Below are 26,854 nucleotides of genomic sequence, written 5' to 3'. Positions count from 1 at the left end.
TTCTTCTTTTCCAGAACATGTTACCTTTCAAAATACAAAATTCTGTTATTATAAATCCACAAAATGTTTTGATTCTTGGAAAATTGGTTTTTTAGCTGACTCATTGGTTTACTACAATGCAAGTTGCAAGCAGAAGATACATCTTCATGCTGATCTTTCTTATTCCTACTTCCCTGAGTACACTTGATGTTGTGTTGATGACTTGATGTCTAAAAGCTGAAATCGAACTTTGTTCACAGAAATCATGGATAAAAGCTACAAGAGAAGTTAGCCGATAAAGTTTCCTGTTGAATCCCAAGGACGAGTTTCATATGACTTCCCGACGATGCTTCGTTTGTCACTTACAGTTCCATCTTCTGTTTCGTACTCTGGAAAGTAATCAATGAATGTTTTTGTGCCTAACTCATCGACCCCATTGAACAGAAAATCCCTTAGCAGCTCCTGATTTTGTTTCAAATCATTTTCTTAACATCTTCACAAATTAATGGGGACAGGGCAACAAGTTGAAACATGAAAGGGATCAAATCTTTTTATACCTTTGCCTTTGCTTCACCAACTAATCTTTTAAGAAGACCATGTCCAGGATCCTGCAAACACCAAACAAGATTCACTCTAACAAATACAGATACAATTTCTGGTCATACATGCAAAATTACAAAGGATATATTCCGATCACCTTCTGTGCTCGCCATGTCAGGTATTTGTGTTGTGCTTCACAATTGGCTCTCACCTGAGATGGTTCCATCTCATCCCCCACTTGGATTGTCATCTCAAGCCATGCCTGTGGTAATAATTCTCAGTCATGTTTCCTGTAAAACCTTAGCTTTTAGATGCACACATCCACGAGTATATATACCTGATAGTACTCGAGGAACGCAGAGAACAAAGCCTCATGTTTTTCTTGGCTAGAAGAAAACCTGGTCCACATCACCAAAGGAGAAAAAAACTTTATGGATTCACCAGTCAATTTCCCTCCCCATGGGAAAGTCTGCAAATAAAACCTCAGATCAGTCATTTATATAAGTTATTAGGTTTACCTGCAATTGAGTAACTTAGTGTTTCTATTAAATGGTCACCTCAGCATATTTATGATATATGGACATTATCTTGTTATAATACTTCTCCTGGTAATCCGTCTGGTCAGTTAACTGATGCAAAGGATTGAGATCCCTAAAGAAGAGCATACAGTAGAAAATTTGAACATCTAGTGTCCATGTTTGGACAATACAGACCTGATAACTCCAGCCTAACTAGAAAATAAGAAGATAACTTACAACACCACTATGTTCGTGTTAGCAGATGTGAAGAAGTTAGCACAGAATATGGGCGCATCATACTCAGGCTCCATGAAACCGGCAAAGTCAAAGACCTGCACATTATACAAACAATCAATCAATCATTCGATGGTAAGGAATGAGGACTAAAGCAATCAATTTGTACACACTGCTGCAGTTAAACCTGCATTGTCTCATTCTCGATGGCCATGCTCCGTAAAAGTCTAATCTTTGGGGATCTGAAAGCAAGCAATTGAAGTTCAGTTTTCCCATCCAGTCCTGTAATGCTACTATACCTTTCCTGAAACAGTTTGATGATTAGCAAAACAAAAATTCCAAGGTTTACTCAAGCAGCCTGTAAAGTGAAGTCACTGGAGCACTCATAAAATATGCCCCAAACAGGATTTAGATAACTTTTTAAACACAACCCAATCAGTGCCCTGTATCCTTGAACCTTGGCATAAGACGAAGACACCATTATCTAAGTATATAGGGACCATTACTAACACCACTAGAATCTTTGGTATTGATAAGCAAACTTGAAAACTTGCCCTTTTATAACAATTCACCCAAAATTCACAGTTTGATGATTAGGTAATCCTCTCTGTACAGTAATCGAAAGTGTAAAATGCACAAACCTGGAGAGGTGAAGGTTCAAGAACGATCCTTTTCCTGGTTTCTTCCAGAGCAGACTCTGCGAAATCCTTATACGAGACAGCAGAGACTCTAAATAAGAATCTTTTACTGAAATTGATCTTCTTAGGGCTTGCCGAGATGAGAACAGGTGGGTTTGCTGCTTTGAAGCACGACCCAGTTGAAAATCCAAACTTTATTGATAAAGCCATTACAACACTCACAAACTGATAACTAAAGGCCTCCTCTTTCCTCTGTGTCCCCTCTTCGACCACTATCTTCAATTCTTCATACTGTGACAACTAAAGGTCTCCTCCTTCCTCTGTGTCCCCTCTACGCGAGCTAACGCAATATCGCAACGACGATGAAAGGTTAGAAAAACACGGCGAACCAGATTGAGAAACCGAGAAATTTGACTATTTGAGACTTTGATGAGTAATCCAACTACTGTATTAAAATATATATTAAATGAGAATTAGTTCCACCAGCAATAATGGGGAATCTCAAAAGACTCTTTTTTTACTTCTTCTTTATTATGTTTAAGCCGGTGAGGTTCAAAACGTTTGCTATTCCTCTCTCTTGAGTTTTCTATTCTTTGCGTTGTTCTCTGCAAAGGAATAATACTGCAATGGCTGAGGGTACAGAGACGGTGAAGCTAAGTCTGAGACTTCTCATAGATGAAGAGAGGAACAAGGTTGTCTTGGCTGAATCTGGTAAGGATTTTGTTGATGTGCTCTTTAGTTTTCTCACGCTTCCCATGGGAACTATAGTCAGATTGCTTGAGAAACATCGGACATCGCCTCAAGTGGTTGTAGGATGTTTTAACAATCTTTACAAAAGCGTTTCAGAGATGGGTCTTGAGAGTTTTCAGACTGAATCATGTAAGCAAGTGCTAATGTATCCTAGGAGTGTGAATCGTGACAAGTACGGAAAGATTAAGTTGAAAATATATGACACCGAGGCTGTCAAGTACTTTGTTTGCCCACGTTTTCGCCATGGAGGAGAATCCTGCAGAAGATATTATAGCATTTCGAGCACTGAGACATGTGGGTGTGGCTTGATGGATGAGGAGGTTCTGGGACTTGAAGAAGAGCATGTTCAAGGAACTAGTAGCGATGAGATTTTTGTTAGCTATGAGAATTCGTTCGTCATAACGGACGACTTGAAAGTGGCGTTGAGCTCTATGGATTATGTATTGAATACTCTCAGAGGCTTAGGCTATGCAAATGCTCACAAGCTCGGTGAAATTGTTCTTGATGTCGGTTTAAGAGAGGTACTGTCTCAGTGTCATTATTACACTTCTGCGGTCATTTGTATAGTTACATTTTTGTTGAGTGTTTGTTTTGTGTGATTGACAGATACTCACTTTGCTGGAATGTTTATTTACTTCTGATTCTCCATTAACCGATACTTTTCTAAAGAAGCAAAGTTCACTGTGCCTGACTAGATCTCGTTTACCGCTAACTCCAACTGTGCAAGAATCTGGAGCAGGACCAGACCAAACCATAACTTTGAAAGCATTTGTTAGAAAAGTGGACGGTAAGATTCTCTGTGTAGAATCTGGAGCAGATTTCATTGATCTTGTATTCACTTTTCTAGCCTTACCACTTGGATCTCTCTGGGACATCTCTGGTGACAATATCACTCTTGGTTGTATTGGGAACGTGTTCAGAAGCTTCAAGGGTTTGAACGAAGAAAATGATGATTCCTCGTCGTCTGCCAAGTGTCTGCTTCCTTCGTATTATAGTTGCCCAAAACAGTTGCTTGATGTTGTCACTTTGCAAAGACAAATTTATTACTCCTTCCGTTTCAAAATATAAGATGTTGTAGAGAAGTTTTTTGTTTCATAATATATGATGTTTTCAAGTTTCTATGCAACTTTTAGATTAGTTTAATATTTTATATTATGCAGTATTGTTTCTGATTGGTTGAACTTGTTAAAATTAAAGACTTCTTAATCTGCGTGATTTAGTTGAAACATCCTATATTTTGAAACAGAGGGAGTATTACATGTTCTGTTCCCAGCCCTGCTGATCCCTTTGGCCGCAGTAGGTGTAGTTTCACGAGAAAGGTGCCTGATTATCTTACTTTTCAAACCCAAAATATCAAGGTTCTTGATATGAGAAGTTTTGGGTTTGTGAGTGGATACGCAAGGTATTTGGTAACTGATGATTTGGTCATCAAATTGAAGGACTCGGCTTCGAACATTAGTTTGCTACAGCTAACATTGCATTTGGCGGAGGAAGATGTCAGAGAACAAATGATCACCATTGGAAAATCAGAGGTGTGTGGTTGTTGTCTTCTCTTTTTGTGTGATTTAAGTGTTTGGCCTCGAGGGAATAAATCAGTTTTTAAATTGAAACTTTCTTCTATTTCAGGCTATTAATTTGCTAAGAGCTTCAATGATGACATCCTCAGGTTTAACTACTTGCTTCTGGAACTTAATCATGAAGAAGGCCAAAGAAAAAACTTAAGGAAAGAGGATTAGGATAAGCCAGTGTTTATCAGGGTCCATATGGATATTTTTTTGAGGTTCCCAAGTAGTCATCATGTTCTTCTATATAGTATCTTCTAATTTAACTATTAGTCATCATGTTTATCTTCATGGTGAATAATGAAGTTCATCGAACCTGAGTCAATTACTTGTGATGGATTGTTCCAGATGCTAAAACATTGTTATTGTGTTCACCAAGTTTTTGTTAACCTCACCTAACAGTTCCATGGAATAAAATGTAAAAAACAAGAATAATGAGATGTTTTTATGTAAGACTATAAAATACAGGGACTCATGTGTAAATAATAAATCTATAAATTAATGTATTTGTTACAAAGCTTCTGCTTCTTCCATGGTGAGATTTTCAAAAATTCACATCTCACCGGCAAAAAAAAAAAAAAAAAAAAAATCTCCGGGAAGTTAATATGAACGATGAGAAGCTAGCCTCTAAATTGAGGGTGATAAGGGTTTTAGTGTCAATTTGGATGAGGAACCCAGTTGGAGATTAATGGAATCTTTAACTGTCATTGGGACATGTATGTCAATCACGCGGCCATAGGGAAGCTCAAAGGTCAAAACTTTCTGGGTTCCGATGTTTGAATCATTACTTTCATTTAATAATCAGATTACACGAAACCTCTTCAGATTCATAACCGATGTTTCTTCAATATATATAGAGAGGCAAATTGTAGTCTCTACATCTTCTCACTGTCAAATTTGTAGTCTAATTACTTTTCTCTTCCTTACTTGTGTTTGTTTTTTTATCACTCGTTTTCGTTCACCTCCAATGGCTAAAAGTGCCAAGTTTAGATTGAAACTTCTGATTGATGAGAAGAGAAACAAAGTTGTATTGGCTGAGGCTGATCAGGATTTTGTTGATGTACTCATCAGTCTTTTGACTCTCCCTATGGGTAAAATCGCTAGTTTGCTTGAGAATCACAAGACGGTCCTAGGTTGCTTTAAAAACCTTTAAAAAAAAGTGTTGCAGATATGGCCATTGATCATTATGAGACTGAAGCTTGCAAGAGTATGTTCCTCTATCCGAAGAGTACTAAGGAGATCCATTGCAGAAGGCTCAAGTTGAACATGTATGATACTAATGATGCGACAAGGTTCTTTATGTGCCCGCATTGCTATTGGAGTAATTCATGCACCAAGGAATATAGCAATTTTAGCACCTCGAGATGCAGTTGTGGAGAACGGATGAGTCGTGAGATTCAGATCCCAGAAGCAGATCAAGTAGGAGAACTGATAGGAGATAATGCAGATGGAGTGTTTGTCAATTGCCGATCCTCATTCATTGTGACTGATGATCTGAACGTGAAATTGAACTCATTGGTGTTATTATGAAAGTTATGAATGATTCAGGGTATTCTGGTTTTAGTGATCTGCGGGAAACACTACTTGATGTAGGGTTCGAAGAGGTACTTTAGCTTTTTCTCATCTTTGTTATTTTCTCATTTTAGTACATAAAACTCTTATATCGAAATATTTATCCTATTTTAGGTGCTGACTCTACTGGGATGTTTATTCACTTCGGAAACTCCCTTATCATGCGCATTCCTCATGAAACCATGCTTGCCAAGGATGCACAAAATGCTAACCCCACCTGTGCCAAAAACAAACCGTGTAGAACCAAGCAGAGTGTACTCTGTCAAAGTTTTTGTTAAAAAGTTTGATAGGGGGATTCTTTATGCTGAGTGTAATGAAGACTTCATTGAATCTCTTCTTACTTTTCTGATTCTCCCGCTTGAGTTGGCCTGCTCATTGTCCAATAACAATACCATTTTGGGATGTGTCGGAAATTTGTGCAGAAGCCCGTGTAGAAGTGCGTTTGCATCCAATTTTTGTCAAATTCCTGATTATTATACGTGCAGTAACAACAAAAATCTGTTTGGTTATGTCTGTGACAGCTCGCTAACGTATGAATGCTTAGTTCCTCTTGGCATTTATCCGAGTTACAAATTCGCCAGGTATTTTAGAAGACCTCTGCTCCCAGAAACTTGCAAAATTATGAGTGTGTGTCCAGTGTACCAAAAAGTAAAGTCTGCAAGTTATGTGACTGGGTTTATGAAGACGAATACAAAGTTCATCGTCTCTAATGATCTTATCATAACTCCCATGAATTCATCTTCAACCATTGGTTTGTTAAAGAAGATGGAGGTCGATATCAGCGATCTTGAGGAGTATCAAATTAGTATTTCTAAAGCAGTGGTATGCTTGTAATATTGCATTGCTTCTTTTACTTTTGTTCTTTGGTATATTCGTTTTTTTGCCTCAGGGGAATTGTTTAAGTTTCTGAATTTTTCTTCTGTTGCAGCTCATCAGCATTCTCAGAGCTTCCTTGATCTCTTCCTCTGCATTAACTAATGGTCTCTCAAGCTTGCTCGTGAAGAAACCGAAGGAAGAAACTTAAAACTCCACATGAAAAAAATATACAACCTGAAGAGTCTTGATGGAGTCGCCTCTGTTCTGAAGATTCTCTCTTACATCTTTTGGATTCTAAAACATTATTTCAAGCTTTATTTTCTATCCTTTTGTTTTTACAATGCTTCAGATTTTAGTTTGAGCTTGATGCTTTTCGTATGTATGCACTTCGTTTTGTGGCTTTTAAGCGTTGCCTTTTTAATAAATACATTTTGTTCTGTCTTACCATTTTTTATTTCTTTACTATCTGCATCACAGACTTGCAAAACCAGAATATTAGCCCAAACTGAATGCAGATAGTTTTCTCAGGAGTTACCTTATAGTTTTCTCCCTAATTGATGCACTCTGTTTGAAAGCTTACATCCTTGGCACATGTATCAAAAACTCATGCGGGTCATGGGGAAGTGTAAAGGTTTCTCTGTTTTGTTGGTTTCATTAATGGTTATTGACTGTCACATCATATGCAACCCCTCTTGGCATTGGATAGAGAGGGGAAATATCAATGCAGTGATTAAAGCAGCCGTAGATTCTAAGTTTGAAATTACTGGAGGTAAATGGGCGGCTTCTTCACTAATCGATGTAATTTTTATGGAAAATATACACAGTATATGGGAAATATATACTTTAAAACTCATGCGGACATAGGAAACCGCAAAGGTTTATAGGATAATTATTGTAATTGAAGATATAGGTTGTGAAACATCTCAAAATTTATTTATATATAATACGGGGAGATCACTGGAATCGTCACTCAGACACAACATATTACCTTAAACACCAGTTGGTTGATTTTTCTTTCCTTTTTGTTCTTCCCTTGATCTTTTAATGGCTAATAGCGCTGCAAAACCGAAGTTTAGCTTGAGACTTATCATCGATGAGGAGAAAAACAGAGTTGTTTTGGCTGAAGCTGGGAAGGATTTTGTTGATGTACTCTGTAGTCTTTTGACTCTCCCCATGGGTACCATTGTAAGGCTGCTGGAGAAACATCAGAATCCACAGCCTTCAATCGTTGGTTGTTTCCACAACCTTTACAAAAGTGTTTCAGACATGGACGTTGACAATTTCGAGACTCAAACTGGTAAGAAATTCCTGCTGTATCCACGGAGTGCTAAGTCGAGTCACTGCAGAAATCTAAAGCTGAACATAGATGATACTGAGGTGACCAAGTTCTTTGTCTGCCCGAATTTTGTATCTACTCAACCATGCAGTGAGGTTTACATCAACATTAGTTCCACAAGGTGTCGTTGTTGTGGACGCTCGATGAGCCATGAGCTTCATTGTGAAGGAGAACAAACTTATAGCTGTTTAGGAGATAAATCAAATGGAGTATTTCTCAGCTGCCGAACGTCATTTATCATCACAGATGATCTGAAAGTGGCACTGAACTCTATGGGTCTTGTTCTTAACGTACTCAATGACCTTGGCTATGATGGTTTTGATAAGCTGCAAGAAATGGTTATTGATGTTGGTTTTGAAGAGGTACTTGTCTTTCTTTTGTATTATTTTGTACCTTGCTTAATTACAACTTTGTGAATAAGTCTCTTCTATATATTGTTTGTAAATGCAGGTGCTGACTTTGTTAGGTTGTATGTTTACTTCGGAGTCTCCCTTAACAGACACATTCCTGAGGAAAAACTGTATGTCCAAGAAACGTAAAATGTTCACACCATTGGTGCAAGAAAGTAAAGTTGCAGAAGATGCAGATGAGCTCATATCTTTGAAAGTTTACATTAGAAAGACAGACAGGGTGATTCTTTATGCTGAGTGCAGAGAAGAGTTCGTTGATTTTCTTTTCACTTTTCTTGCCATCCCGCTTGAGTTTGCTTGGGAGCTTTCTGTTGACAGTATGAATATGGGCTGCGTTGGTAATCTCTGCAGAAGCGTGAAAGATTTGAGCTTTGAAAAGCAGAATGAACCCACTGATTCCAAATGCGTGCTTTCTTATTTTTATAATTTCAGGGTCGGGGCACAACTTTTAGATGTTGTTATCCAGGAAACACCAGAAATGAATGCTTGGTTAACAGTTATGGCGGTACTGGCAGAAACACTCTCTTTAAAAAGATAGACAACAATGTGGTTTATAACGGTGAAAGAATTGCGAAGTTAGTTTCTGTGGATTCAAAATCCAAGGGCACTTCGGATTCTGCTAGTTTTGGACTTTTGAAGGGAGCAACAAATTTCATAGTGTCGGATGATCTAGTTGTCACTCCTATGAACTCTTCATCAACAATCTCCTTGTTAAGCAAGCTGCAAATGAACATTGGTGACATTGAGGAGCAAGTAATTAGCGTTGGCAAAGCTGAGGTATGATGCCCTCTACATCTTTTTTTCAACTCCCTGATAGTTTTTTCAGAAAAATATTCAATTTGTTTTGAAATGCAGGCCACTAGCTTACTTAGAGCTTCCTTGATCACAACCTCAGCGTTAACCAACGGTCTCTCAAGCTACCTCTCGAAGATGGACCCTCCTAAAGAAGAGACACAATCAACGTCCAAGATTCTGAAGTCTGACAAACCCAAAGAAGCTCCTAAAGAAGAAACTCAAGCAACGTCCAAGATTCAAAAGTCTGACAAACCTAATGAAGCTCCTAAAGAAGAAACTCAAGCAACGTCCAAGATTCAAAAGTCTGACAAACTCAATGAAGCTTGGCAGCTTCTGTAGCTACGTACTTCTTAAAATTGCAAGTGTTGTGTTTTCTTGTTTTGCTGCAAAATCTTTGAGAACATGCCTTTTGTTTGGTTGTGCTCCATTTGCTTTGTGTAAGGATTTTTTTATTTTATGATATAACATGCTTCGAATTGGATGGATTGCTCTTTGGACTTTGATCTTTGTATGATATCCATAGTAACCTTAATTAAACAGCTCTAGGAATAGAGAGAAACGGATTTGACTATGGAGTCAAATCATCAGTACACAACACTGAAGCAGCTTTGGTTTTTTTTCTTCTTTCATGTCAAACGTTGTCGTTTGATTGGCATTCATTAGTCCACATGGGAAGTTGGCAAAGGTTTCAACGTTACTGATCTCATATAATCCATTCTAGTTGAGTTTGGTTAATAGAATACTCGGCTCTAAAGTATCCATGTCGCTCTCTACGTTCCGACTTCCGACCATGTAATTTTTTTGTTGAGCAATTAGATGGGCTTTTGTTGAGAGTCTTGAGACCACAGTTATATAAACGTGGCCCGTACGTCTCTTTTTTTTTTTTTCTTTTTTTGGGTCTCATTCTTTCTCAGCCTAGAGAGAGTCTCTTCTGATTTATATACCCTAACGCATCTCGATTTATCATTTTATCTAAAGTTCTGAATCTCGCCGGAAATCTTAGAAGACGCGATTTTTCTTAACGCCGTTTGAGATTCCCTTAGAGTCTTTGAGGTCCAGGAGATAGTGAATTTGTCGGTGGGTATTGAAAATGAAGGAAGAGAACGAAGTGGTGAAGACATTTGCAGAACTTGGTGTGCGTGAGGAGCTTGTGAAAGCTTGTGAGAGATTGGGATGGAAGAAACCTTCCAAAATTCAAGCCGAAGCCCTTCCTTATGCTCTTGATGGTAAGGCCTTTTGTGCGGTTACACTCTTTTTTATCTGTTTAATACTTTTGTGATGATGATTCCTGCTCATTGATGTTTTATATATTGTTTTGAGGTTCCTAGTTCTGTGTTTATGTCTTTCCGAGATTTGAATTTTGTGATTATTAGGGTTTATTATATCATGCAACTAACTGAATCTGATGTTTATTTAATGTCTCGTTCGTTCAGGGAAAGATGTGATTGGACTCGCGCAAACTGGTTCTGGTAAAACTGGAGCCTTTGCGATTCCTATATTGCAAGCACTTCTTGAGTATGTTTATGATTCTGAGCCTAAGAAAGGACGTAGACCTGATCCTGCCTTCTTCGCTTGTGTTTTATCTCCAACTCGGTATCACAGTTTCTTCTAGCGCTTACTTACTTTGTTTGCTCATTCTTGTTGGATTTGATTTTTTAATTCTTCTGTGTTCCTTCCTCTCCAGAGAGCTTGCAATCCAGATTGCTGAGCAGTTTGAAGCTTTAGGAGCTGATATAAGTCTTAGGTGTGCTGTGGTAAGCTCATGTTTTAACCATAATTTAAATTTTAAATCTTCCTCTGTAGCACAATAGTTGAATAGGTTTACAACTACATAATACGTCGTTTTCAGCTTGTTGGAGGTATAGACAGGATGCAACAAACTATTGCTCTTGGGAAACGGCCTCATGTTATTGTACGTTTTCTGTTCTAATCTTATGGTCATTTGTTTTGGTAACTGCACTTATCGTAAGTGTGAATCTAGCCACTAACTATGGTATGTTGTGTCTTTAGGTTGCAACACCTGGTCGTCTCTGGGATCATATGTCTGACACAAAAGGCTTTTCTCTGAAATCTTTGAAATTTCTCGTATACTAATGCTTACCTTTATTGGTCTTTTTCGTTTTGGTTTAGTCTTTTCTTCGATCGTATCAATTTGTTATTTACTTCACACAGGTTCTTGATGAAGCAGATAGGCTGCTGAATGAAGATTTTGAGAAATCTCTTGACCAGATTTTGGATGAGATCCCTCGTGAACGTAAAACATTTCTTTTTTCAGCGACTATGACTACAAAGGTAGGAACCTTTCTTGACAGTGTTGTGGTTTTTGATCGATCAAACTGAATTTGTTTAAAGGAACCATTGATTGTTAAAGTCTCTGAATTTGTTTTGTCCTTCTAGGTTCGAAAACTTCAAAGGGCATGTTTGAGGAATCCTGTGAAGGTATGGAAACACGAAATGACTTGATTTTTTTTCTGTTTGTTTGTCACAGCTATCATAGTTGGGGGGGGGGGGGGGGGGGGGGGGGTATAACAGTTGTCTGTTCGTTGCTTTCCTCCAGATAGAAGCTGCCTCCAAATATTCCACAGTCGATACTCTTAAGCAGTGGTATCTGTTTGTTCCCGGGCAATACAAGGTATCTTATTTGCATCACAGAGCTTAGTAAAATACTCATAAATTGATGTTTTGAGATTTATTTTTGTTCCTAAAAAGATTGATGTTGTAGATTTAAAAATTAAAAAGAGTTTTCCACATGGCATGTTCTCTTAAGGATTTATATATTTTTTTTCTTTTTATTAAAATTTAATCTATAAATATAAAATTTAAATTTTTCTTAGTAATTGTGAAAATGTCAAAACATCATAGTAGATATTAGCAAACACATAAGAGGTTTTATCTTCTTCAACTATAATTAGCTTATTCACTTTATAACAGGATTGCTATCTTGTATACATTCTAAGTGAAATGCCTGAATCAACATCAATGATTTTCACCCGAACATGCGATGGTACTTGATAGGTCCCAATTTAGGACAATCAATGTTATCAAGAACAAAGGACAAGAACACTTTGGTTCTCAGAGACTTTAGAACAAGTTACTGCAATTTTCTCTTCATAACTTCTCTGTTGAAGTACATGTCTTTAAATACAAATAGCATTGATCGCTCACGATCCTACAAACAAGGAAATAAGAAAGTGGAGAATGGAGACACTACTTCTCCTATTACTAAGGAGATAACTAAAAGAGTAAACTCGATCCTATCATTACACCCACCTTCGAAGAGAACCTTGTCCTCAAGGTTCTTGACAAATGTTCGTGCATCTTCTTGAATATAGCCTCTTCCACGATCGAACGGTCGGTTCCCATTGATGCCAATTCTAAACACTAAGGAACAAACTTTCTCGATAACACTAGATAGCACATGAGTTGTGATTTGGAATCTCAACCATAAGGAAGGAGATGGAGGAAGTGGACATTGTTTCTGAGATTGGGCACAACCAACTCTGGATTTGTGTTTAGATGAATTACATCGGTTGTGATTTCCTCGTTTTCTGTCCCGAGGAGTATGACGTCCGTGTCGTTTGATCAGAACTGTTTGAACTCGTCGGTACTTTGGTGGTGAAACCGCTGACAGTTTGAGTGGTGACAGAACCTGCGACGTGACCGTGTCGGCTTTCTCGTCTTGTTTGCTGGCTCTTTCACAAATAGCTTTGAGACTTCTGGTTTTTCCCACCGGACGACTCATGCTCTCTTGAAGACTCTTGAATTCATCCATCATTTCTTGTCTCGCCTTCTTGATCTCATTCATCATATTGATCTTCATCTTCTCAAATACATTAAGCAGTTCACGAAAGAGCACATCTTGTACTTCTCCGAGACTGGCCCCAAAATCAGCAGTTAGCTCCATGTTGCTTCCCATATTTTTGTATGAAATAGAAAGTTGAAGGTGTTTTGTTGAACGTTGGTTCTCGAAGAATGCCGTCAACAAGATGGATAGAAGTGCTTTGATACCAAATGTTAGCAGTGATGCTAATTTTGGTCACTCTTCAAAGCAAGAGTAATTGCTCTGATACCAAATGATAGGTCCCAATTTAGGACAATCAATGTTATCAAGAACAAAGGACAAGAACACTTTGGTTCTCAAAGACTTTAGAACAAGTTACTGCAATTTTCTCTTCATAACTTCTCTGTTGAAGTACATGTCTTTAAATACAAATAGCATTGATCGCTCACGATCCTACAAACAAGGAAATAAGAAAGTGGGAAATGGAGACACTACTTCTCCTATTACTAAGGAGATAACTAAAAGAGTAAACTCGATCCTATCAGTACTCGTTTTTTGGCTTTGATGCTTCGGAGCCTTGGTTTTAGAGCCATTCCTATCAGTGGTCAAATGACTCAGGTAAATGATGATGCAGCAGCAGTAGTCCTATTTCTAAACATTTCTCGATTTTTTTTCTCTCAATTTTCTTTTTGAAATATTCACAGTCAAAGAGACTGGGAGCTTTGAATAAGTTCAAAGCAAGGGAATGTAATATCTTGGTTTGTACCGATGTGGCTAGTAGAGGGCTCGATATCCCATCAGTTGATGTGGTTATCAACTATGACATTCCCACAAATTCAAAGGTTAGAGCCCTTTTCTTTCGACACATGAATATGAATTTTTTCTTTCTTTCTTGTTTCTCATGAATATTGAGATTACACACTGTTTGGTTCATAGGATTACATCCATAGAGTGGGAAGAACCGCTCGTGCTGGACGTTCTGGTGTCGGGATATCACTTGTAACCCAGTATCAGATCGAATGGTATACACAAATAGAAAAACTCATTGGTAAGTAAAATAACTTGCAAGATACATTTTTATTAATTATTTTGTTCTCTCATGGGATACAAACATTTGACTATGTTTCGATGCTCAGGCAAAGAGCTACCAAAATATCCTGCTGAGGAAGGCGAAGTTTTATCATTGTTGGAGAGACTTCAAGAAGCGAAAAGGTTATCTGCAATGGTATATCTATCTACTCATCAGCACTTTTACTACTACTACATGTAAAAAAGGGTTAGATGTATTTTTGCTTTTTAACTTGAATTTAATAGTAGAGCTAATGTGTTTGTGGCAATTTATGTTATATAGGACATGAAAGAATCAGGAGGTTGGAAGAAGAGAAGGGGAGAAAATGATGAAGAGAGTGAGAGGTTCTTGGGAGGTAACAGAGGTGGCAAATACAAGAAGAAATCTTTTAAGAAGTTCAAACTATAAAAATGGCTCTGTTTCTTTTGTTTTTCCAGTAACTCACCAAAGTTTTGAATTTAAGTTTCCATATGAACTTGGGAAAAATTAATCAATTTTGTACTCGTAATTTGTATTTTCTTTTCTTTTTTTGCTTAAAGACTTAAATTATACTATCAATTTTTTTTTTTTTACAAAGGTTTAAAAAGCTATGGTGTCTGTTCTTGGTGGCTCTGCAGCTCTTTGTATATTTTACTTAGTAATCTCCCTTGACACACACAGACTCATTCCTGAATTTTACTTAGAAAAATGCAAAGGAAGAAAACCATTTTTTTTTTTTTTTGAGAATTCACAATGGTTACAAGTTAGTCCAAATAATTATATATATATTTTTGGCAATAAAATTTGGACTTTTGCATCAAAAGCAAACAGTAAATTTGGGTCTGTATATTCTCCAAAACATTTACAGCCATGGTAAAAATAAATCCTCATAAAAACGTGAAAAAGGTTCTGTTATTCATTTATTTTATCAATGGATTAGTTCGTATCATTTCATTATTTTTGGTCACCAAATAAGTTTTTGCTTCGACTGACCAGTATATAAATTAAAAAGACTTGGGTCTGATTCTCTCTCTCTCACCTTTCTCAACTACTCTCTCTCTCTTCCTTTTGTGTATTTCCTCTCTCTCTCTCTCTCTCTCTCTCTAGGGTTTCGATTTCAATTTTTTTTTTCCACTGAACCCGCGATTGAACTGAACCTTCACACCCTCCTTCGCCATCTCAGGTTGATTTAACGGAGAGCTTACTTGTTTCAAAGAGCCCCTGTATGTTGTTTCTCCGATTCTCCCGAAGCTTTTTGTTCGTTAGGTGATTTGATTCCTCAGATATATTTGAATGCTCTTAGGGTGAGTTTTCTCACTTGTTATAGTGTTACGCCTTGATTTGGTGTCGCGATGCTTTCGAGTAGAGGACTAATTTGAAATGTCCGCCTGAGATTTCGTTGATTCGTCGCTTCTAGGGTTTTTTTTTTTTGTTTTGTTTGTTTCAATTTTGTGGTAGTCGAGTAAAGTTGAAGAAAGAAACAGAGACTATGTGGATCTCTTGCTCTGCTTTGGACCTTCAATTTACTGCTTTGTTTCTCGCTATAGAGATAATTGGAAAATTGATTTTGAGTTTGCCTTTTATCCCGCGGCTACTGATATATCTTGTTTTGCTCGTGCCTTCAGATATGATTTAGGTAGCTTCTTGCAGAGGAACGAGGTTTTAGGTTAATGCTGTTCATTTTCCCGTGAATGGTTGCTACGATGGACTTAAATGCTTCACCCCAACCCGAAGAAGACGACGAACCCTATGTCAGACATCTAGAAGACTATTCTTCCAGGGATGACCGGATAGAGTCTGCAGTTGAAATCGCTAGACGGGTACTATTGATTTTCCAGCAGCACTCAACATTGATTGATCTAGTCACTATATAATGCAGGACACTTTAGAAAAACAATTAACTAATGTCATCGTTTATGTGGCGTCTCTAATAATTGATCCCCACTTGTATATAATTTTTATCTGAGGATTGATTTTCTTGTGTTTATTGTTTCAGGAACGTGAAGAGAGAAGGAAACGAATGAGATATGACAAGCCAACACATAACACTCAGCCAGTTTTCCGTGATCAATATTATCAGAATCGAAATACTAAAGCTTATGATAGATACAAGATCCCTCAAGGTGATATTTCTTTGCTGAGTAAATGCTTAATTACGTATCTTTACTCCCCATTTATAAACGGCTTCTAAAATCTTTTGGCTGAAAAACTTTTAGCTAGTTTGTGTTCTTTTCTTTCCCTTTTTGGCCATTACTGTAAATAAGGTGACTCTTTGACAGCCTGTCTGATATCACAGGTTGGCTAGATTGCCCACCTTCTGGGCATGAGATAGGATTACTCGTTCCGTCAAAAGTTCCCCTGAATGAATCTTACAATAATCATGTCCCTCCTGGAAGTAGATACTCGTTTAAACAGGTGATCCATAACCAGAGGATAGCTGGGAGAAAGGTAACTGTGGAATTCTTTGTCCTTGCTTTGTTTAAAATATGAATATGTATCATTGATTGTCTATGCAACACTGGTATGTCCGTGATCTAAGTTGTCGTGTATTGTCTCTGCCTTTTTCAGCTTGGTCTGGTGATTGATTTGACAAACACAAATCGTTACTATTCGACGACAGACTTAAAGAAAGAAGGCATTAAGCATGTGAAGGTATACGGATTACATACTAGTCTGACCCATATCCTTTGTGACGGCTGTAGCAGATTGCTTTATCTTTAGTTTTCTTTGCTTGTAGATTGCATGCAAGGGTCGTGATTCAGTGCCAGATAATGTGTCTGTCAACACGTTTGTCAATGAGGTATATTTTTTGTAGCCAAAATGAATCATGAATGTTTACCTGATGTCGTATATAATTTTCTTGTAAAATCAATTTGTTAGTAGCTCACTAAAGAAATTGTCTTCAGGTTAATCAGTTTGTCCTAAATCTAAAACACTCAAAAAAGTATATTCTCGTCCACTGCACACATGGGCATAATCGGACAGGGTTTATGATAGTTCATTATCTTATGCGATCTGGGCCGATGAATGTTACACAGGTGAGTATTTTTCACTTCTCTCGTTGTATTTGTGCACTATATGTACCTTTTAAGAGCAAAAGGATCAGGATCTTATATCATTATTGTTTCTATCAGGCATTGAAAATCTTTTCCGAGGCCCGCCCACCTGGGATCTATAAACCAGACTACATTGATGCTCTATACTCGTTTTATCACGAAATAAAACCTGAAAGCGTCATTTGCCCATCAACTCCCGAGTGGAAGCGGTCTACTGAGCTTGATTTAAATGGTGAAGCTTTGCCAGATGATGATGATGATGATGGCGGTCCGGCTGGTCCTGTGCAAGTAAGCTCAGTGTTAACTTACGATTGTTTATTTAGCAGATCACTTATATACATAAACCGTCATTCCAATGATTTTCTTGCACGTTTGTTTATGCTTCAGACGTGTCTTTCCTTGTTAGCTCAGCGCAACCATCTGGAAAGTAGCTTAGTGTTAAATTTCAGCATCACAATCATTGTTTCTGTGCCATTTTACGTTAATAGTGATCTTTGAATATAATGATTTTGCCTTAAGAAAGATAACCTCTGAGATGTGTTAAGGTAGGTTCTATAGCCCGCGAATCAATTTATCAGGAATTTAGTTATTGGTGCATATTGATGGGTTCAGTTGAGTCTATCCAAGGCTGATAAAACTCATAAAGTGGTCATCTGGTTTTCGTACTTATATAGTGGTTTTATGTATAATTGTTGTCTTACTGCCTTATGCTTTCAGGAGGAAAGCCATCAGGTGGATGTCAAAATGTCAAATGATGACGTTCTAGGTGATGAAATACCCCCTGACCAGGAGGAAGGTTACCGGCAGTTCTTTTATAAGATGCTATCGCTGAATATTGGGGTAGGAAATTTGAAATCTTGTTATAGGTTGTTCACATAGAATATTATGTAGTTAAATTTATGATATCTAACACTGTGATATTCAATTTCAATTCGCTTTTGTATAATTGCCTTTTATCTTGTGATCTATGTCTCATAATTTTGTTGTTGCACATCCTTATAAGGCTACTTGAGAAAATTACAGAAGTAGATTGTGGTAACTTGAAATTATAACATCATCTTGATCATCTTGGCATCGTTGTTTGCTGAATATGAAAGAAAGTTTTCCTTGGGCTAATAGGCACTTTTCCACTGACTATGGTTTCGTTATGAATTGGTTTCTGCTACAGCTTTTGTATAGTATGCTTTAAGTTTCATGTTTTCGTTTATTAATTTTTCTCTCTCTTTTTCATTGGCGCAATCTAATCTAGGGAAGAGGATGTTCACAATTTCCAGGTTCACACCCTGTCTCCTTAAACAGGTATGAATCTCTGCGTAACTGTTTGTAGCTCATGTCAAGAGATGATTGACCTAATGCATCCCCTTAGTTCGGGATCAATTTCTTCATTTCGTTTGCGGTACTTTACTCTTAATTTTTTTTGGACATTTATGGTAAAACAGGGAAAATTTGCAACTCTTGAGGCAGCGGTACTATTATGCCACATGGAAAGCTGATGGAACTCGATATATGATGCTGCTAACCATGGATGGATGTTACTTAGTGGATAGAAGCTTTAGATTCCGGAGAGTTCAGATGCGGTTCCCCTTCAGGCACCCAACTGAAGTGAGTAATTTTCCACCTTTGTTGGTGAAATTGTGTATTGAATCTAAACAGAACTAGAGATTTTCCTTACTTTTTTGTTTTTGGTTGCCAGGGCATATCTGATAAAGTGCACCATTTTACATTGCTTGATGGAGAAATGATAATTGATACCTTGCCAGATAAACAAAAGCAGGAGAGGAGATACTTAATATATGATATGGTAGCAATCAACGGCCAATCAGTTGTAGAGGTTGGAACTGTCATTATTTTATTTCTGTGATCGATAATGGTTGAATTGGTGTTTCCCTTGTTTTTCATTATAACTGGAATCTCAAGCTCTTTATTCTCAAGATCTGAGTATGTATTGAGGCACATCGTAAATACTGTAGCTTCCATTATCCTCATAATAGAATATTAGAACATTCGAGAAATTAAGCAGTATTAAGGCCGGGCTTCCTGTCATGATTATCTTAGAGTGTTTGATGTTTTTCATGTCTGATTTTCTCGAGATGCAATAAATATTTTAGCAATTATGAACATATATGATCCCTATGCTAGAGCATCTGACTCCGGTGATGCTTATTCCATGCAAATAAGTTGCATCATTTTCGCAGTTGTTCAGTATTCTTTGTTGCTGACTGTTAACCTTGACATTCTGTTTACCAACATACACATCTGTCAGTAGTATATAGTATCAACGAGTTGTGTTTGGCTTGCTGAATCATGTGTTAATTGCTTGAGATACTAATAGAAAGTTTCACAATTCAAAAATGGACCAGCGGCCTTTCTATGAAAGATGGAAGATGCTTGAGAAGGAGGTGATAGACCCCCGTAATCATGAGAAGGCCAGAAGTCATATCTACAGATATGATCTTGAGCCTTTTAGGGTGCGTACTAAGAGTTATAACTCTTTTCTCATGCCATTTTTTCCATACTTATCTTTTTCCTTGTATAAATTGTTCACGAAGCTGATAATTGTTGTCTTACGTAGGTGCGGAGAAAGGACTTTTGGTTGCTTTCTGCGGTTGAGAAGGTTTTGAAAGGTTTCATACCATCACTTTCACATGAAGCCGACGGTCTAATCTTTCAGGTAACCATGAGAGTGAAGAGGGTCGCTCATAAAAGCCTGTTTGTTTTTATACAAATGCAAAGATGTGAAGTTTTAGTTTTAGTGCAGTGTATATTGTCTCTCAAAATAAAATATCTAAAGTCGAATTCTCTGTTAACAGGGCTGGGATGATCCTTATGTTCCCCGTACCCATGAAGGTCTGTTGAAGTGGAAGTATCCAGAGATGAACTCGGTTGACTTTTTATACGAGCAAGATGAGAGTGGCCGCGGAATGCTATCCTTGTTTGAAAGAGGGAAGAAGAAGCATATGGATGGGAATTCTGTTGTTTTTAGAGGAGGTATGTTTATGTATGATGAAATATCTGCTTATTATTATAGTTAGTTGGAAAAACTGTCAATCATAACTTACTCCATTAAAGAACTACAAGCTTTTAATACTGAAACTGCAACAGATGATTCGGACTCTGCCGAGTACTCTGGGAAGATCGTAGAGTGTTCATGGGATCAGGAAGAGAAAGTCTGGGTTAGCATGAGGGTCAGGGTCGATAAATCAACGCCGAATGATATCAACACTTATAGAAAGGTCAGTACTTCTTTTCATAACCTCTCTTTATATATACTCGATGGTATTCTTTGAATTCATATCCCCAGTGGTTGCATAATTGGTTGACGGTCATACTTTGCTAACATTTTGTTCTGTCTTTCGAGTTTCTGTCGTATTCCATTCCATCTAACGGGTTTCTTGCTGTCTTATTTGTTTTTTCTACTGAAAAACATCCTTCAGCTAGTTTATTTACTAATTAACATATCAGTGTACCATCTTATATAAATTTGTATGTTTCTTTCATCTTCCATGACCAAAGTCTAAAACCATTGTGGATGTAAAAAATAGGTGATGAGAAGCATAAAGGACAACATCACAGAGGAAGTGTTGCTGCAGGAAATAAGGGAGATCATCCGTTTGCCTATGTATGCGGACCGTATTCAAATGGATAGCAAAGCTGCGCGGCGCAGATGAAACAATGTCTGTTTGTTTCTCTCAAAACATGCAACAAGCTGGGATCAAGAAGAAGACATCTGTGGATCGCTGGTTATGCTTTCGCTACTCTTGTTTGCAAATCCCGGGTGCTTCTATACTAACATTGTACGTAAGAAGAAAGAAAGGAACTCTGCAATTTCTCGAATGTGTAAGAATCCCGGTTTCGAGGAGGTTTTAGGATTTATTATGAATCAAAATTCCGTTTGGGATATGTGATGATGGTTTTAGCTCTAAAAGGTGTGTTTACTCTTCTAAGGTGATTCATCATATGTTTTAGATGGAGAAGCTGTTTGTAATAGTACTTAGGAAAGGGATAATGTTGTAATCTTTTAGTATTAGTATCATATTATTATTATTGGTTGGTTCTATTTTACTTGAGAATCAAAAGACTGATAGACAAATTTATATCACTCCGAGTCTCGTATGTGTGAACAATCATTTGATATGAATCGTTCACAATTATTTTTAATCACATCATCTTGCAAATCGATGATTAACAGAGCGGTGAAAATGTTTCAAGCATCGACCTGCCTTTGGTCTCGTTTCCAGGGGATTAGATAGACTGTGTGAGCCTATGTATGTGGGGACCGTACTCCGAACGTCTGTTTGTTTCTGTCAATACACAACAAAGCTGAATGTTCAAGGACAAAGACATTTCACTTTTACTTCACTTCTTTGCAAATTCCCTGGGTGCTTCTTCTATGCTTTACAGTGTACATTGTACGTAAGAAGAAAGAAGGAAGGAACTATGCATCTCTCCAAGGCGTAAAGAATCCCGGGTTTGAGGAGCTTTTAGGGTTTTCATTTATTAATCAAAATTCCGTTTGGGATATCTGATGATATGTGGTTTACTCTTCTAAAGTGATTCATATGTTTAATAGCACTAAAATACTACTGAGACCAAGTTAAAAGAAAAAACGATTTGACGTTTCTCATATTTGTAACTAAACAGCGAGCTGTTTATCATGCGTTTTATTTAGATCAAAACGACAAGCAGTTTTGCTCTTCCCTTCGTCATTGGATTTCGTCGGGTTCGATCTCCCCACACACACAAACAGACAGACACAGTATCAGGAGGCTTCGTCTCTCATTCTCCTTGTCGATCTCTCCCTTTCACTCCCCCATACCAATTCCCAAAACCCCAATTTTTTGGGGTTCTTCAAAATCTCATCCACATAATCGGATTCAGGTTCTTCGATCCTGAATCGATTTTTTATTTTTATTTGTGCAAGAGAATTAGTATTCGCAGAGTGTGGCTCCTATGAAATCATCGCGAGCGCGGCAGTGTCTGCTGGTTTGTTTGCTCTGTCTTACCTTAACGAATCTCTCCTATGGAGAAAACAAGTTCAGAGAGCGTAAACCCACCGATGACGAACTGGGCTACCCTGAAATGTAAGTTTTCGATCTATATTGAGTCAGTCGTGTGTAGAGGATGCAACGCCCCAATTTGATCGAATTGTTGGAGATATGTTTCTTTCCTCGTATGGCTCTCTCTGTTTGGTTTCTCCGATTTAAGTCTTTTTTTGGTTCTGGGTCGTTTCGTTGTGCAGTGATGAAGATGCTTTGTTGAATACTCAGTGCCCGAAGAAATTGGAGCTGCGATGGCAAACTGAAGTCACTTCTAGCGTTTATGCTACACCCTTGATTGCTGATATTAACAGGTATGGTTTTGTTTTTCACTCACGATTAGATGTTTACGTTCTGGAATTGGTTTTCTTTTTGGTTGAGGATCATCAGTGCTGGTTGCTTAAAGCCGGATTTTGGTTTTTGTTACAGTGATGGAAAGCTTGACATTGTTGTTCCATCTTTTGTTCACTACCTCGAAGTTCTTGAAGGAGCTGATGGAGACAAGATGCCAGGTACTTGATATATCTTATCTTCTTACCTTTAGTTTTCTGAAAATTTTCTCTTGTTTTTGTTCATCTGATGCTGTTAGATTATTGAGGACTTTGAAAAAGGTTAGTGATGCTCTCATAAAAATGTTAGGTTGGCCTGCTTTTCACCAGTCAAATGTGCATTCGAGTCCTCTTCTATTCGACATCGACAAAGATGGTGTTAGAGAAATTGCTTTGGCTACTTACAATGGCGAAGTGCTCTTTTTCAGGTAATTGTTTATCTTAGATGATGGATGTACTTTTATCTTTAATCATGATCCTTGGAACTTTGTGGGGTTTGCATATGATACTTTCTTATTTCCAGGGTATCAGGCTTTCTGATGTCAGATAAGCTAGAAGTGCCACGTAGAAAAGTGCACAAGAACTGGCATGTAGGACTGAATCCTGACCCTGTTGACCGTTCACATCCTGATGTCCATGATGATGAGCTTGTGGAGGATGCTATGTTATTGAAGTCATTGACCAATCGTAAGTTTATTAAACTTTCTACATCAGTTTTCTTGTTTGTGCTTAAGTTATGCCCATCTTCCACATGATCCACTTGGTTAAGTTTATATTCTTCCAAATTTTAGATTTAGAGACACTGAACTGCTAATGATTGGTTGTTTGCTTTAGTTAGTTGTAAGTGTAAAGCTAAGTTTTTGCTTGGTGTAGCTGCCTCAGCTAATCTTAAGAATCTTTATATTTTGTATCTTGCATATATTTTCTTAATTTTAGATCTGATGGGGCTCCCAACCTTGCGTATCAGTATCTTCAGTATTTAGAGGGTAGAAAAAATACATGGATTAGCAGAGTCAGTTTAATTCTTGATGAATGTTTACTTTGTGACTCTCACTTCTCCTATCTGTAGAAACGAATGCTACAACCACAACACCAAATGTTACAGTCTCAATGTCCAAAGAATTTCATGGCGGCGATTCTAACGTGTCATCTCATGAGGCTCAAAAGAAACCCGAGAATAACCAAACAGAAGCTGTCGTAAAGCCTACTCAAGAGCTACATAATTCCTCCATGGATGCTGGAGCAACTAATTCGGCAGCAAATGATACTACAGTTGGCTCTGCAGAAAATCTCAACGGAAATGTAACCACCAATGAGGTGGACCAAAGAAAAATTAGTGAAGATAAGAATGGAACTGTTATTAAATTAAATACTAGTAAGGATAATTCCTCAGAAACTCAGGGGACATCTGGAAACAGTAGTGAGACAGAGACAGTAACCAAAAGTGGGAGGCGACTTCTGGAAGATAATGGCTCTAAAGAATCTGCGGACGGCCATTCAGATAATAAAGACAACACTGAGGGTATTCGCATGGCCACAGTTGAAAATGATGGTGGCTTAGAAGCTGAAGCAGATTCATCGTTTGAGTTGTTGCGTGATAATGATGAGCTACCTGATGAATACAGCTATGATTATGATGATTATGTTGATGAGAAAATGTGGGGTGATGAGGAATGGGTCGAGGGGCAACACGAGAACTCAGAGGATTATGTGAATATTGACGCCCATATACTGTGCACTCCGGTGAGTTTCATCTATGTCTAAAACCATTGTTTTCGATTTCTTACTTCCATGAGAGATCTTACAGTATCACTTTTTATCAGGTAATTGCTGACATAGACAAAGATGGAGTACAGGAGATGGTTATTGCTGTTTCCTATTTCTTCGATCCTGAGTAAGTTCATCTTTCACGCTCGAAATGTTCCCTGATCTGTCAATGCAAAAGCATCATAAGTAGTATTGCATGCATGAGGTCTTAATATTCCCAATAGCGTTTCTAGTTTATTCACATTGCAGAATATAGGTTAGCTGACACGATAAGCTAATTTTCAGGTACTATGATAATCCAGAACATCTAAAAGAGCTTGGTGGTATTGACATCAAAAATTATATTGCTAGTTCAATTGTGGTTTTCAATCTGGAAACTAAACAAGTCAAGTGGATCAAAGAGCTAGATCTGAGTACGGATAAATCAAACTTCCGTGCTTATATTTATTCTTCCCCAACGGTTGTTGATTTGGATGGTGATGGTTACTTGGATATTCTTGTCGGAACTTCCTTTGGCTTGTTCTACGCCATGGATCATCGTGGTAAGACCTCTTGTTACTTCCTTCTGTTTATTTATTTCCGTTGATGACAATTCTGCGTTTCCTGCTAATGCTTCTATAGCTTTCACAGTAAAGCCTACACTTTACAAAATTTGTATGTTAAGTTTGAATATTCCATCTCTCCGCAAGACAAACATTTCACTCTTATTAGATATTTAGATTCCTATTCATATTGAGAGATTTTTTTTTTACTTCCAGTTTATTCTCATAAGTATGATATTCAGGACAATACACACGTCTTACAACACATTTTTGTTGCACTGGGTATTCGTAGCTGTTTCCTTGCAGTTTTTCCCGATGTTTGTTTGGATTCTAAAATTGTTATCTTTTTGCAGGAAATATCAGAGAAAAATTCCCACTTGAAATGGCTGAAATTCAAGGGGCAGTGGTTGCAGCAGACATAAATGACGATGGAAAGATTGAACTTGTAACTACTGATTCCCACGGAAATATAGCAGCATGGACCACGCAAGGAGTGGAAATTTGGGAAGCACATCTAAAGAGTCTTGTTCCCCAGGTAAAAAATTACTCACCGTTTATTCTCATCAGATATAGAAATCTCTTATGTATGAACCAGTTGTAGGAGCATCGTCATGAGATCTGTGTGTTGTTACTTTTCGTTTTAAGTCCCAGAATAAGACTAAATTTTTTTAACCATGAACACTGTCTCTGAATTGATCACTTCACAATCAGTGATTGCTGCCAATCTTCTCTTGCAGGGTCCTTCTATCGGCGATGTTGATGGTGACGGGCACACAGACGTTGTGGTTCCTACATCATCAGGAAACATATACGTTCTTAGTGGAAAGGATGGTTCGATAATCCGTCCTTACCCATACAGAACTCATGGAAGAGTGATGAACCAACTTCTTCTTGTTGATCTAAACAAGCGAGGTGAGCAGAAGAAGGGCCTCACCATCGTTACTACATCCTTTGACGGTTACCTGTATCTCATAGACGGACCCACCTCGTGTACTGACGTTGTTGATATTGGTGAAACTTCGTAAGTCTCTTTTGCTTCCTCTCAGCACATTAATATCTATAGTAGGTTTGGTTTTCCGATGGATTTTGACCGCCAGGGTGTTCCGAGTTACAGATACAGTATGGTCTTGGCTGATAATGTTGACGGTGGAGATGATCTCGATCTCGTTGTCTCAACTATGAATGGAAACGTCTTTTGCTTCTCAACGCCTTCTCCTCACCATCCCCTTAAGGCAAGATCAACCCGAACACTATGTTGAGCGGGTCTTGCTCAACATCTTCTTGATTCTTTTTATAATGTGCGAGATTACTGATTTCAGTCTTGTTTCATCAGGCTTGGAGATCTACTGATCAAGGAAGGAACAATAAGGCCAATCGTTATGATCGTGAAGGCGTTTTTGTCACGCATTCGACCAGAGGTTTCCGTGACGAGGAAGGGAAAAACTTTTGGGCTGAGATCGAGATCGTTGATAAATATAGATACCCATCTGGTTCACAAGCACCCTACAACGTTACTGTAAGTTCCTCAAACCTCAGTAGATGGGCAATGGCTTCTTGCTGAAACTAAACTTTGCTGTTTTCAAATGTACAGACGACGCTGTTGGTTCCAGGCAATTACCAGGGAGATAGGAGGATAACACAGAGCCAGATCTATGACCGCCCTGGAAAATACCGGATAAAACTACCAACAGTCGGAGTGAGAACAACAGGAACTGTAATGGTGGAGATGGTAGATAAGAATGGACTCCATTTCTCAGACGAATTCTCACTAACTTTCCATATGTATTACTACAAGCTTCTGAAATGGCTTCTTGTCCTCCCGATGCTCGGGATGTTTGGTCTGCTCGTGATTCTACGGCCTCAAGAAGCGGTGCCCCTCCCATCCTTTTCCCGCAATACAGACTTATGATCTTAGTTACCAACTGGTAAACCGGATGTACACATCCTTCATAGAGCTCATCTAAAGAATCCAGGGACAATTTCGTGCTAGAGTTTTCAGGTTCTGTATCTTTCTAAAATCTGTAATTCTGCCTTTTAGTTTTAGATCAACTCTCCTCAGAGTTTTATAAAGTTAATGCACTACTTAAATGTGTCGAGAGTCCATTTTTGAACTAAAGAAGATACAAAGATCTATGGTTCGCAAAC

The 26,854-nt window shown here is 38.0% G+C and overlaps 6 protein-coding genes and 1 pseudogene across 12 annotated transcripts; 6 read left to right on the top strand and 1 right to left on the bottom strand.

The window, feature by feature from the left end:
* Positions 1 to 25: 25 nt before the first annotated feature.
* LOC104749614 (phytochromobilin:ferredoxin oxidoreductase, chloroplastic) lies at positions 26 to 2,479 on the bottom strand. 2 transcript variants are annotated; one of them, XM_010471315.3, is made up of 8 exons: positions 1,913 to 2,479; positions 1,459 to 1,575; positions 1,275 to 1,369; positions 1,077 to 1,170; positions 857 to 988; positions 677 to 781; positions 537 to 587; positions 26 to 441 (listed from the first exon to the last, which is right to left on the bottom strand). In XM_010471315.3, the coding sequence occupies exons 1-8, from the start codon at positions 2,117 to 2,119 to the stop codon at positions 268 to 270; spliced, it is 975 nt and encodes a 324-aa protein (XP_010469617.1). In that variant the 5' UTR covers positions 2,120 to 2,479; the 3' UTR covers positions 26 to 267. The 2 variants fall into 2 exon arrangements, with proteins under 2 accessions (XP_010469617.1, XP_087307270.1); XM_087451144.1 differs by lacking the exon at positions 537 to 587 and having other exon boundaries at positions 26 to 464; positions 657 to 781; positions 1,913 to 2,402.
* Positions 2,480 to 2,515: 36 nt separating this feature from the next.
* On the top strand, positions 2,516 to 4,684 carry LOC104749537 (uncharacterized; annotated as a pseudogene). Its single transcript, XR_015557770.1, has 4 exons — positions 2,516 to 3,180; positions 3,266 to 3,741; positions 3,957 to 4,191; positions 4,286 to 4,684. The product of XR_015557770.1 is annotated as an uncharacterized LOC104749537 (transcript).
* Positions 4,685 to 4,744: 60 nt separating this feature from the next.
* Positions 4,745 to 7,053, top strand: LOC104749476 (uncharacterized). The gene is made up of 3 exons (XM_087451147.1): positions 4,745 to 5,825; positions 5,908 to 6,615; positions 6,722 to 7,053. Exons 1-3 carry the CDS (start codon positions 5,748 to 5,750, stop codon positions 6,815 to 6,817), a joined length of 882 nt encoding a protein of 293 aa, XP_087307273.1. The 5' UTR covers positions 4,745 to 5,747; the 3' UTR covers positions 6,818 to 7,053.
* A 528-nt stretch (positions 7,054 to 7,581) lies between these two features.
* LOC104703932 (uncharacterized) lies at positions 7,582 to 9,132 on the top strand. The gene is made up of 2 exons (XM_087478625.1): positions 7,582 to 8,307; positions 8,396 to 9,132. The coding sequence occupies exons 1-2, from the start codon at positions 7,654 to 7,656 to the stop codon at positions 8,891 to 8,893; spliced, it is 1,152 nt and encodes a 383-aa protein (XP_087334751.1). The 5' UTR covers positions 7,582 to 7,653; the 3' UTR covers positions 8,894 to 9,132.
* A 995-nt stretch (positions 9,133 to 10,127) lies between these two features.
* On the top strand, positions 10,128 to 14,483 carry LOC104703923 (DEAD-box ATP-dependent RNA helicase 10-like). Its single transcript, XM_010420017.3, has 14 exons — positions 10,128 to 10,376; positions 10,584 to 10,743; positions 10,835 to 10,904; positions 11,000 to 11,062; positions 11,161 to 11,235; positions 11,323 to 11,442; positions 11,548 to 11,589; positions 11,708 to 11,782; positions 12,082 to 12,154; positions 13,476 to 13,549; positions 13,636 to 13,773; positions 13,868 to 13,979; positions 14,068 to 14,156; positions 14,283 to 14,483. Exons 1-14 carry the CDS (start codon positions 10,241 to 10,243, stop codon positions 14,406 to 14,408), a joined length of 1,353 nt encoding a protein of 450 aa, XP_010418319.2. The 5' UTR covers positions 10,128 to 10,240; the 3' UTR covers positions 14,409 to 14,483.
* A 482-nt stretch (positions 14,484 to 14,965) lies between these two features.
* Positions 14,966 to 21,092, top strand: LOC104749285 (uncharacterized). Of its 5 annotated transcripts, none has more exons than XM_019245252.2 (18): positions 14,986 to 15,051; positions 15,163 to 15,283; positions 15,605 to 15,799; positions 15,976 to 16,102; positions 16,276 to 16,427; positions 16,548 to 16,631; positions 16,717 to 16,779; positions 16,886 to 17,017; positions 17,114 to 17,323; positions 17,753 to 17,875; positions 18,285 to 18,334; positions 18,475 to 18,637; positions 18,729 to 18,866; positions 19,396 to 19,503; positions 19,608 to 19,706; positions 19,846 to 20,023; positions 20,138 to 20,268; positions 20,578 to 21,092. In XM_019245252.2, exons 3-18 carry the CDS (start codon positions 15,671 to 15,673, stop codon positions 20,701 to 20,703), a joined length of 2,013 nt encoding a protein of 670 aa, XP_019100797.2. In that variant the 5' UTR covers positions 14,986 to 15,051; positions 15,163 to 15,283; positions 15,605 to 15,670; the 3' UTR covers positions 20,704 to 21,092. The 5 variants fall into 5 exon arrangements, with proteins under 5 accessions (XP_010469281.2, XP_087334624.1, XP_019100797.2 ...); XM_087478585.1 differs by having other exon boundaries at positions 15,012 to 15,051; positions 15,163 to 15,245; XM_010470979.3 differs by having other exon boundaries at positions 14,966 to 15,245.
* A 467-nt stretch (positions 21,093 to 21,559) lies between these two features.
* LOC104749190 (protein DEFECTIVE IN EXINE FORMATION 1) lies at positions 21,560 to 26,853 on the top strand. Its single transcript, XM_010470811.3, has 13 exons — positions 21,560 to 22,116; positions 22,275 to 22,385; positions 22,501 to 22,583; positions 22,711 to 22,828; positions 22,924 to 23,087; positions 23,470 to 24,143; positions 24,224 to 24,294; positions 24,453 to 24,709; positions 25,063 to 25,244; positions 25,447 to 25,730; positions 25,824 to 25,941; positions 26,043 to 26,225; positions 26,301 to 26,853. The coding sequence occupies exons 1-13, from the start codon at positions 21,986 to 21,988 to the stop codon at positions 26,616 to 26,618; spliced, it is 2,694 nt and encodes an 897-aa protein (XP_010469113.2). The 5' UTR covers positions 21,560 to 21,985; the 3' UTR covers positions 26,619 to 26,853.
* Position 26,854: the final 1 nt, after the last annotated feature.

This window comes from Camelina sativa, chromosome 1 (genome assembly GCF_030686135.1).
Source record: "Camelina sativa cultivar CO46 ecotype springtype chromosome 1, ASM3068613v1".
Taxonomy (NCBI): domain Eukaryota; kingdom Viridiplantae; phylum Streptophyta; class Magnoliopsida; order Brassicales; family Brassicaceae; genus Camelina; species Camelina sativa.
This window is presented reverse-complemented; position numbering and strand designations above follow the sequence as displayed.

What these genes read in the sequence shown, in the direction of transcription:
- LOC104749190 (XM_010470811.3), top strand. Translation starts at nt 21,986, where the DNA reads ATGAAATCATCGCGAGCGCGGCAGTGTCTGCTGGTTTGTTTGCTCTGT. An exon ending in CCCATATACTGTGCACTCCG is followed by an intron (nt 24,144 to 24,223) that starts GTGAGTTTCATC and finishes ACTTTTTATCAG; the next exon opens with GTAATTGCTGACATAGACAA. An exon ending in AAGCACCCTACAACGTTACT is followed by an intron (nt 26,226 to 26,300) that starts GTAAGTTCCTCA and finishes TCAAATGTACAG; the next exon opens with ACGACGCTGTTGGTTCCAGG.
- LOC104749285 (XM_010470979.3), top strand. Translation starts at nt 15,671, where the DNA reads ATGGTTGCTACGATGGACTTAAATGCTTCACCCCAACCCGAAGAAGAC. An exon ending in TCAACACGTTTGTCAATGAG is followed by an intron (nt 16,780 to 16,885) that starts GTATATTTTTTG and finishes AATTGTCTTCAG; the next exon opens with GTTAATCAGTTTGTCCTAAA. An exon ending in ACGGCCAATCAGTTGTAGAG is followed by an intron (nt 18,867 to 19,395) that starts GTTGGAACTGTC and finishes AAAATGGACCAG; the next exon opens with CGGCCTTTCTATGAAAGATG.
- LOC104749476 (XM_087451147.1), top strand. Translation starts at nt 5,748, where the DNA reads ATGAAAGTTATGAATGATTCAGGGTATTCTGGTTTTAGTGATCTGCGG. An exon ending in TTGATGTAGGGTTCGAAGAG is followed by an intron (nt 5,826 to 5,907) that starts GTACTTTAGCTT and finishes ATCCTATTTTAG; the next exon opens with GTGCTGACTCTACTGGGATG. An exon ending in TTAGTATTTCTAAAGCAGTG is followed by an intron (nt 6,616 to 6,721) that starts GTATGCTTGTAA and finishes CTTCTGTTGCAG; the next exon opens with CTCATCAGCATTCTCAGAGC.
- LOC104703932 (XM_087478625.1), top strand. Translation starts at nt 7,654, where the DNA reads ATGGCTAATAGCGCTGCAAAACCGAAGTTTAGCTTGAGACTTATCATC. An exon ending in TTGATGTTGGTTTTGAAGAG is followed by an intron (nt 8,308 to 8,395) that starts GTACTTGTCTTT and finishes TTGTAAATGCAG; the next exon opens with GTGCTGACTTTGTTAGGTTG.
- LOC104703923 (XM_010420017.3), top strand. Translation starts at nt 10,241, where the DNA reads ATGAAGGAAGAGAACGAAGTGGTGAAGACATTTGCAGAACTTGGTGTG. An exon ending in TGAAATCTTTGAAATTTCTC is followed by an intron (nt 11,236 to 11,322) that starts GTATACTAATGC and finishes TACTTCACACAG; the next exon opens with GTTCTTGATGAAGCAGATAG. An exon ending in TCAGTGGTCAAATGACTCAG is followed by an intron (nt 13,550 to 13,635) that starts GTAAATGATGAT and finishes AAATATTCACAG; the next exon opens with TCAAAGAGACTGGGAGCTTT.
- LOC104749614 (XM_010471315.3), bottom strand. Translation starts at nt 2,119, where the DNA reads ATGGCTTTATCAATAAAGTTTGGATTTTCAACTGGGTCGTGCTTCAAA. An exon ending in TATATCATAAATATGCTGAG is followed by an intron (nt 989 to 1,076) that starts GTGACCATTTAA and finishes TTTTATTTGCAG; the next exon opens with ACTTTCCCATGGGGAGGGAA. An exon ending in CGTTCCTCGAGTACTATCAG is followed by an intron (nt 782 to 856) that starts GTATATATACTC and finishes TTATTACCACAG; the next exon opens with GCATGGCTTGAGATGACAAT.